This window comes from Vicia villosa, linkage group LG3 (assembly GCF_029867415.1).
Source record: "Vicia villosa cultivar HV-30 ecotype Madison, WI linkage group LG3, Vvil1.0, whole genome shotgun sequence".
NCBI lineage: Eukaryota > Viridiplantae > Streptophyta > Magnoliopsida > Fabales > Fabaceae > Vicia > Vicia villosa.
This window is the reverse complement of record NC_081182.1, coordinates 84,789,717-84,799,506: the sequence shown is the minus strand read 5'-3', so window position 1 is coordinate 84,799,506 and position 9,790 is coordinate 84,789,717. Positions and strand designations below refer to the sequence as shown.

At 36.3% G+C, this 9,790-nt stretch overlaps 2 protein-coding genes across 3 annotated transcripts; one reads left to right on the top strand and one right to left on the bottom strand.

Annotated features, from left to right (window-relative positions):
- The first annotated feature begins 725 nt into the window (after positions 1–725).
- On the top strand, positions 726–4,795 carry LOC131662106 (uncharacterized). The gene is made up of 8 exons (XM_058931801.1): positions 726–1,918; positions 2,055–2,139; positions 3,008–3,104; positions 3,293–3,356; positions 3,438–3,494; positions 3,768–3,805; positions 3,899–3,980; positions 4,456–4,795. Exons 1-8 carry the CDS (start codon positions 857–859, stop codon positions 4,543–4,545), a joined length of 1,575 nt encoding a protein of 524 aa, XP_058787784.1. The 5' UTR covers positions 726–856; the 3' UTR covers positions 4,546–4,795.
- A 228-nt stretch (positions 4,796–5,023) lies between these two features.
- LOC131662105 (uncharacterized) lies at positions 5,024–9,341 on the bottom strand. Of its 2 annotated transcripts, none has more exons than XM_058931800.1 (7): positions 9,004–9,341; positions 8,227–8,790; positions 6,882–8,147; positions 6,473–6,797; positions 6,099–6,357; positions 5,762–5,998; positions 5,024–5,563 (listed from the first exon to the last, which is right to left on the bottom strand). In XM_058931800.1, exons 1-7 carry the CDS (start codon positions 9,115–9,117, stop codon positions 5,509–5,511), a joined length of 2,820 nt encoding a protein of 939 aa, XP_058787783.1. In that variant the 5' UTR covers positions 9,118–9,341; the 3' UTR covers positions 5,024–5,508. The 2 variants fall into 2 exon arrangements, with proteins under 2 accessions (XP_058787783.1, XP_058787782.1); XM_058931799.1 differs by having other exon boundaries at positions 5,024–5,581; positions 9,004–9,340.
- Between the last annotated feature and the right edge of the window lie 449 nt (positions 9,342–9,790).

Genomic DNA, 9,790 nt, shown 5'->3' with positions numbered 1-9,790 from the left:
TAAATAATACATATTTTAAAAAATTTCACTTATTCCTCACATTTCAGAAAAAAATTTGAAACAACCAAAAATATATAAACCGGAACACTTTTCCAAAGTCTTCCGGTTTAGAAAAAAACACACCGGAACACTTAGAAAAAGAGTTCCGGTAGTTTTCAAGTTGTTTGAAGTTGCATACCGGAACACTTATTCAAAGTGTTCCGGTGGTTTATATTTTTAAAATAATTCTATACTTTTTCGCAACGGTTTAAAAGCGTTTCCTAAAATGAATGGAAAATAAGTAAAACCGTTGCCTAAAGTATAGTTTTTAAAAAGTGTAACTTGAGGATTTAAAAATCACTTTAGGCAACACTTTCTCTCTGTTGGTAAATAGCTTTATGCAACACTTTATAACTGTTGCCTAAAGACCAGAATTTTTTTAAAAAAAATTTAACCACCGGAACACTTTAAATAAGTGTTCCGGAATGTAGCTACAACCATCATTTTAAACAACTACCGGAACTCTTTTTTCAAATGTTCCGGTATGTTTTTTTTAAACCGGAAGACTTTGAAAAAGTGTTCCGGTTCATATATTTTTGGATGTTTTGAAATTTTTTTTTTAATGTGAGAAAAAAATGAAATTTTTTAAAATATGTATTATTTATAGGAGGGTATTTTGGTCCAAATTTTTTGTGTGTAGCGGTATTGGTATAATTGTAGGGGTATAAAGTAAAATTTTCTGAGAAGAGTAGTGGCGGTAGAACTGTTCTTTTTTTAAAACTTTCACGACGTCGTATTCTCTGCACGTGCCTTTCTCTTCACTTTCATCCAAAACCCACAAAACAGACGCTAGGGTTCACACCCAGTTCCGACGACAATGGAAGTATCCACCACCCGTAACCAAACCTCCAAACGCAAGTTCGACGACACCGTTCCATCCTCATCCAACGGCGTCGATCTCTCCCTTCTCGAAGCAATCGAGAAATCCCAACACACCATAGAAGCAGTCGACACTCGAACCCTAAAGAAGCTCGTCCTCTCCTTCGAACGCCGCTTAAAGGAAAACATCGAAGCGCGTCTCAAGTACCCTAACCAACCCGACCGGTTCGCGGATTCCGAATTGGAGCTCCACGAAGAGCTTCACAAGCTCAAAGTCCTCGCCGGAGCACCGGAGCTTTACCCTGACTTAGTTAGTCTCAATGTAGTTCCGTCGATTGTCGATTTGCTTAACCACGATAACACCGATATTGCTATCGATGTAGTTCAGCTTCTTCAAGATTTAACGGATGAGGACGCGCTTGACGAAAACGATGAGCCTGCTAGGGTTTTGGTTGATGCTATTGTTGAGAATAGTGCGTTGGAGCTTTTGGTGCAGAATTTGCACCGTTTGTCGGAGTCTGATCCTGATGAGAATGCTGCTATTTATAATACGCTTGCTACGATTGAGAATTTGATTGAGGTGAAACCTGCTGTGGCGGAGTTGGTTTGCGAGAAGACGAAGCTGTTGAAGTGGTTGCTGGGGAAGATTAAGGTGAGGGAGTTTGATGGGAATAAGCAGTATGCGTCGGAGATTTTGGCGATTTTGCTGCAGAGTAGTTCTGTGAATCAGAAGAAGTTGGGGCAGATGAATGGTGTGGATGTGGTGCTTCAGGCTGTGGCGATGTATAAGTCGAAGGATCCTAAGAGTTCGGATGAGGAGGAAATGGTGGAGAATTTGTTTGATTGTTTGTGTTGTTTGTTGATGCCGTTGGAGAATAAAGAAAGGTTTGTGAAAGCGGAAGGGGTTGAGTTGATGATAATTATTATGAAGCAGAAGAAATTGGCTTATGCTTCTGCGATAAGGGCTATTGATTTTGCAATGACTAATTACCCTCCTGCATGTGAACGTTTTGTTGATGTTTTGGGATTGAAGACAGCTTTTGCAGCATTTATGGGTAAGGCAAGTGATACTCCTTTTTCCAATTTTACCAATTTTGTAGAACCTTCAAGAGTTTATCTGTTGTATTATGCGATGTTATTATTATCTTATAAATGGGTTGCACTTGTACTAAAAGGGTTGTATTTATTGTACATAGATTCCCATCAATAAGAAGAACAAGAAAGAAAGATACCAGGAGGAGTTAGAAGAGCGCATTGTGTCTCTGGTTGCTTCATTATTCGGTAAGCAGGCAAGTCAAGTTTCATATGAGTTTTAACATACTATGTGTACTCACTGACACTGCATTGTGCTTTTCCCTTATGAGTTATGTGATGTTAAACTTCAGTATACCGTATACTCTACCAGTGGAATCTTGAGTTGTTTTGGGAAAGAAAGATTAACATGTTTGAAATGAGTGAGTCAATAGACAAGCATATACTTTTTTTTTTCATACAATGAAAAACCATATAATTTTCTAATACAACGATGTATACAATATGTACAGTATCCCTTGAATTCTATGATGCAAATAGCCCGTTATAGCAGAATAGTGTAGCGGTGGTAGGTTCAACACTTGCTATTGGCCTGCAATCCACTGTCTGTATAACAGCCACAAACCGCTATCATGTCTGCTATTAGGTTTTCGGAGAGAAATTGCCCAAATCCTATTTTTTAAAACCGTTATATGGACGAACCTTTTTATGGGTAATGTTTTGTTCTTCACTCTATTATGTCCTTGCTCACGAACAATCATTTTGATCTTTCTACTTTTAGTCCAGTTCTGTCATGTTCTTCTTATTCTCTGTTTGAGTTTTGTACTTTAGGTTCTTTAAGTATATTAAGTATGATGGTATCTTTAATTTTGGGTATTTTTTTCCTTCTATTTTTGAATATTTATATAAATTTTGTATACTGATTGATAGTCTTTCCAATAGCCTATCTTGCTATAGCATTTTAGGAGGTCTGAGAATCATAAAAGCTAATACTTTACAAAGTGACATTAAGTGCATTCATGTGTTAATTGAAATATGCATTAGTTTGACATGATGTGCATATTCCTTAATCTTTCTTTGCTTAGATGTTGAACTTCAGTACTCTATATCTTCCCAGGTGGTATCTTGAGGGGCTCTAGGAGAGAAAGATTATTAAGTAAATTTGTTGAAAACGAATGCGAGAAGATAGATAGGCTAATGGAACTATACATCAGGTAGGTTATCTTGTCCTTTTCTCCTTATGATGTTCACTCTTGCTGAACTTAATCCATTTGTTCCATCCTGTATTATTTTGAAGTTAGTACACATCTTTGTATGTTTAGAGTTATAAAAGTTACGGCAGTAGGAATCTTGATTTAAAGCTTAATTTTCATTTGAGCATACTGAATTTTTTCCCCACCAGATATTCGGATAGAGTCAAAGCTGAAACTGAACGGTTGGATCAAATTGAGTTTGATGACTTGGAGGTAGTTCACTTATTCATGTTGCATATATCAGATTGAAGTAACTTTTTTAATAGCAAAATCTAATATTTCTTTATTTTATAGATGGATGAAGATGAAAAGTACAATCGTAAACTAGAATCTGGACTTTATACTCTTCAGGTAAGTTTATTTTACCGACTAACCGTTTCAAAAAATACCAGTGTTTTAATTTTTGTAAAACATGTTTGGAATTTGTTCTTTATACTTAAACACCCATATAATTATTAACCAAAAAGGATTTTATGAAATTTTGTTTTTCTTTTCCCATTTCAAATTGCATTTGAGGAAATTTTTAATAAACACCAGTTGTGCTTATAGTAGCACCACCTCTGTACGAGATACCAGATTTACAGCACCTTTTATGTACTGACGAATTTATATTTGATTTTTCAGTTGGTTGCTGTCATTTTGGGTCATATTTGGTGCTCCGAGTAAGTAATTGCACCCTTATATGGTAAAGTTAGGAGCTTTTAGTTATGTATGTTTTTCACCTGGCCCGACTTAATTAAATTATTCATGGTTAGGCATTCACAAATGAGAGGAAGAATTGAACTACTTCTCAAGCAGAACAAACTTAGTAAAAATCACGTCAAGGATATACTTCAGGTATATATATATCCTCTTTGGCTATGTTTGAACAAATTTGTATTTTAAATCTTGTGTTAGTCAGTTTTTGCAATTAAGATGCATTAATGAAGTCACAACCCCAAGTCCAACTTAAACATCAGTTTTGCGATAATTCTCATATTTTCCCATATTTCAAGGCTCTAGCAATTTTATTTCATGATTTAAATATGATACATTAGTCCTTTCCTACAAATAATTTGAAGATTTGAATGAGTCTGGAACTGGGCTGTCCATTAACAGTGCCTTGTCTTTGGTGTACCTGTCCTTTGTACTTTAATTTTTGTAATGTGTTTAGGTTCTCTTCTCTGTAACTGACCAAGCTCAACATCTCTGCTTAAGATATGCTTGAGTACTACTACTATTCAGTAGATCACGCCTAGAAACCCAATTATTTTGAACAAAAGAAATAGAAGAAGCTCTAGTCAATTGATTTTTTTCCCTTCATGTGGTTTAGGAATATCATGACAATATTGGTGATCTTGATGGGCCAGAAGAGAAGGAGCGAGCACAGGCCAAGATTCAGAAGTTTTTAACGGCGTTATAACTATTGTAAGACTTAATAGGGAAAACATCATTGGAAGTGATCATTAATATTTCTTTTTGTCCCCTTTTCGAATGCATGTAAAATCTTTAGTCCAGAACAAGAAATAGTCTAGTCAGTGTAACGGAGAAAGGAATTCTGATATGTGAATGTTGTTGATGAGATCATAGTTACCTACAGTTTCGTTTTTCGTTGTTATCATGGATAATATATTTTCCTTTGCCCAGAGGGGTGGGCGGTGTTTGGTCTTTAATCTTCTTCCTCCATGAAATAATTTTAGTCTTTCAGAGAAATCTTCTGGTTCTGATGGGTTATTTTAATGTCTATTATTGTGAGTTTAATTCAGTTTGAAAACAATAGTGTTAAGAGTTGCATTTAGTCAATGCCCGCCTTGCAATTTATTTTTGTAGGGATCAACTGCATGGTTCTATTGGAGAACCTAAATCTATTTGATTATATAATATTCTTTTAAACACAACAATTGGACTAATATGACGTTTATATTAAATGTAGGTAGAAATCATAACAAAAGAAAATATGTAGGTAGAAATATACATAAAAGAATAAGTCAAAACACAATTTTTTTCCGTCACATTGAAGGGATCCGAATTCTACAGTCATGTAGAATTGTAGATTAATAATCCTTCATCCTTGGTTTTTTTAATGCTTCGCCATGCAGTCTCGGAGACTCTGACTGGTATCTTAAACTCTAGAGGTCTCCGTTATAAAGGAAGCAATACAAATGTGTGTTAGACATATCCATGGGACTGGCACTAGTCACATCCTGTTGACCTTGCAATACAGAGGTTTCATATTATCACAGCAAACTGTTACAAATCCTTGGATTTAGGAACATTATATTGGATGATGTTGATTTAAAATGGTACATGGTGCACCATATTCAGTCAAAATATTTAAACCTGTACTGTTCACCCGGTCGAGGTGCAATCCATATAACTCCATTCCTTACCACCTTGATTGCTGTGGTGGCGGCCGCCTACCCCTGCCCCTGGAGAAACCTCTGGTATACAGTGAACCTCTGGTATACAGATAGAATTAGCTCTTCAGACAAGGAGCATGGCAAAATATAACATGCTCATTATTTCGATGCTTTTAAATGTTTGGTTTGAGTTAAAAGTAATTTTTTTTCATTTTCATCTGTCAATTTGGTTATGAATGTGTAAACAAAAATTCATGGCTTCTATTCCATATGCTTTACCTGGAGGTGGTAGCAAATCTTCCTGATCTGTCCTGTAGACTAAGTTTCTTAAATGGCAATTCAGGTTCGTCAAGCAATTCAATCTCAAGCAAGGCATCCTCAATAGCCTCAGCCAGTTTCTTGTCCTCATCGGCATTATGGAAACACCCTCTTTCCTTGGCGTCAAGGACTAGTTCTTTCCATACAGAGTCACTATTTTCTAAAGTTGTTTCATTCCCTAATATCCAAAGGCAATGTCTGCAAGAATCACCCAGATTATAATCAGCCTATGCTCTTATGCATGCTCTCAGAACATGCAAGAAGGATGAGTATTATATATAATAAGAGAGTAGCATACCTAGCTCGAGTCAGTGCCACGTTCGCTCTTTGCCTATTGGAAAGAAAGCCCACTTTTGCATCAACATTAGATCTCACAGTGGAGATTATTATTATATCTTCTTCGCCACCTTGAAAGCCATCAACAGAACGAACACTAACAGAAAAGTCTGGATCAGAAACAGAATTGCTTAGCTTTATTTTCTCTTGGATTTCATACACCTGAGCATTATATGGAGATATGATTCCTATGCTAACTTTCTTCCTTGTCCTCAAAAATTCTGTAACAAATAAAACAGTGTATCAAAAAGAAGCATTCTTATTTGAGAACAAAATGCAGCACTAAATTTTCACAAACTCGTACACATGGACATTAGATGAGAAAGAGACACTTGCCTTCTTCAAGGTTTTCAACAATCTTGGAGATAGCAGCAGCCTCAACTATATTCTTCGAACTATGTCCACGGCCTCGTTGCTCTTTACCCTTAGCTATGTTTATAAAAGAAAATGAAGTATACATTTTTCCTTCAAGGAAACACCTATTATATCCCATCTCTCTTACAATAGGGGCATCAACAAGTTGCTCATCATAGAATTCTTTATTTGGGAATAAGCTGATGGATGGATGCATCCTATATTGCGTGTTCAGAAGATGCTTCTTGTATCCCAACAACACCAACCTCTCAAACAAACTTCTTCCATATCCAGCCTCTTCAGTAACCTTTAGATTTGATAATGATAATCATATATGAAAATATTCTTTACAATGATGCACTGCAGAAAAAAAAGCTAGAAAAGCAATTACCTTGCTTTTGACTACTGCAGGAAGTTGTCTCTCATCACCTATAAGAATAGCATGGTGGAGACCTGGCAGCTGCAATGGAATAGCTGATTCACATTCTTTTAGCTGAGCTGCTTCATCAATAACTAGAAACTGTATCGGTGTCATTCCTTCTGCGAATAGTCTAGTAGAACTTGATGCAGTACAGAAAATCAGGCGTGCATGCATCAGGCACAACTTTTCTACTCCATATTTGTCAGTAACTTTTGGAAGTGAAACTGTCTCAAGAAGTGATCTTAGTAAGCTAAGACACTCTTTTCTTTTGATGTTTAACCCTCCAAGGCAGTTAAAAATGCTTTCTTCGTCGGCATCGTTGTCGAGTGCTTGTTTCAACTTGGCTTTACTCAAGGAGCTTTCAAGGGATGCTAGCAAATCAATAGCTATAGGAATTTTCTTCATCTCCTCAAATGGAACTAAAGATGTTGGTAGGTGTGTATACAAGGTTTGCATACATACCTTGAGCTCAACTGCGATGTAACTGAATGTCTGCTTAACAAATTGTTCCAATGTCATGACACTCTTCCTTTTATTTTCCTTATATGAAAGGTATTCCTTCTTCATAAAATTCTCTAATGTCATAGGATCACCATTCATCTCATCTTGCTTAGATGAACTATATGCAAGTTCTATATCACTCTGTTTTTGCTCTGCGAATTGTTCTAATGACATAATATCATCTTCCATACGAAGCTTATACAAGGCAAATTGCTTTGAGGGGTCCTCTAGCAACATGATCATTGATTCCAACTGATGTTTCCATCCAGTGGATGGAGCAAAACACCTCAAAAGATTACTTGCGCGATAATCAAGAAAGATATCCTGGAGACAGCGGTAATCGTCTACCTTCATTCGAGATCTGTTGCCGAATATCACTATGTCACCAAAACCATATGTTTCGGTACTATGCTCGAGCGACTTCTTAACTAAATTCTGCAGGCGAGCAGCCACTTCCAACACTGCAGTATTAGTCGGAGCACATGTCAATGTTCTGGTTTTAAACTTGAGCAGGGAAAATAACAAGGAAGCTACTGTCTTTGTTTTGCCAGTCCCTGGTGGACCCCAAATAAGTTTAATACTGTCACTGTGATGACATTCACTCATGGAAACACAGCTTAAAACTGCATCTTTTTGGGATTCATTCAGATCCTGAGACTGGATCATGGTTTGTATTCTAGAACAAGCAGCAATATGGTTTTCCCCGGAAATGCATAGTTGACAGTTTTCTCCATTCTGTAAAATGCAAAGCAATCGCGTGTCAATTATTTAATAAATTAAACATGTTTCTTGGTCTGAATTTAGTGATTCTTACATTTGAATTAGCTTGCAGCACTTTCTTAATCATGTTCGTGTTTGCTCCTTCCAACTCCGAGTTCAAGGCTTTCCAAACACGAATATTTGTCGTCAGATTCAAAAGGTAGGTAGCATAAAGCTTTGGTGCATTGTTGCTCCTCAAGTAATTAGAGTTAATCTCCATGTCAATGCATTTAGAAGACAAAACCGAGATCTTGCCTGTACTTTCTTTTGACCCATAAACATAAGCAATGTGATAATATCTTCTAGGCCGGTTTAAGTCTTCGATAGTTTTCGGTTTGAAGTCTGTCAAGGCAATGAGATCTCCAACTTCTGGTTCATATGTTCCAACATCCTTTGAATCATTGTAAGTTCTGTTCACTGAGATTTCATAAAGCAAGAACTTGGTTGGTATGTAGCTTTTGGATCTTTCAGGTTCAGCTGTCAATACCTCACAAAAAGGAGCTCGGGACACGCCATACAAGCTTGAAGACAGATCACTGTGAGTTTCTTCAATCAATGAAGGAATGAATGATCTTAAGTAATTTGTTACTGACATGAATGTTTGTGGGATCTGTTGCACCTGGGATTTACAATAATATTTCAAGCTACATGTTTATGATAACGTGTCTTCCCGTCCCTCTAGCAAAATTTCAGTCGTTGGATTATATCAATCCAACCACTAGAATTTTACTAGAATGAGATGGAGGGATGAAACTAAGAATCCAATATAACCTCTTGTAATGTGTTTAACATTCAAATTCATTCTATTGAAACTTAGAGAAGGAAATATAACCTGGTGTTTGCAGTGGTTTTCGTTGCGAACATCATATAAACTCCAAGAAAATACAGTTTCTACCAAACTTGCAAGATCAATTTCCTCCCTCTTAGCATTAAAACTCTTCTCCATACTTTCTCTATTTTTATGACCACTTCTTTCCAAACAAGACAGTCAAAAGCATGGAGCAACAATGTCCCTCAAACTTTCTTTTTATACAAACTAAATAACCAAAACACAAGGACAGAGAAAATATAAAGAATTACTTAGAGCCGAAGAAACTAAATAGTTAACACAAAACTTGCTCATGAGGTATACCATAGTAATTTCATAGTACAAGTGATGAAAGTGAAAAGAAGATTCTCCTCGTATATTAATTTAATGGTTCCTTGATTTATCGTCACATAATAAAGCAACATGACGTGCACAAGAAACGTCACAACTAAAGGAGAAACAAGGGTTGATATTAATAAAAGTGGTGTGGAATGGTTACTATAATTTTAGTATAGTGTAAAGCAAAGAATACTACAGGACAAAGGTTCAAAGATATTGACGTCAAGTCAACTACAGTACAAAGGAAAGCATTACATTATTTGATTTGAGCATGGAAAAGGGGTCGGTTTTGTGATTATATTATTGGTTACTTTCATAGAAATTTTGGTGGAATGTTGTAAGGAAGCTTACCAGAAAGAAGAGTATAGATAATTGCTATGACATGTTGTAGAAGACTGGTAATTTCCATTACATGATGTTCTGTGCTTGGGAAAAACTTACTTGGGCACAACTCCAAATAAGTAAGGTTTAG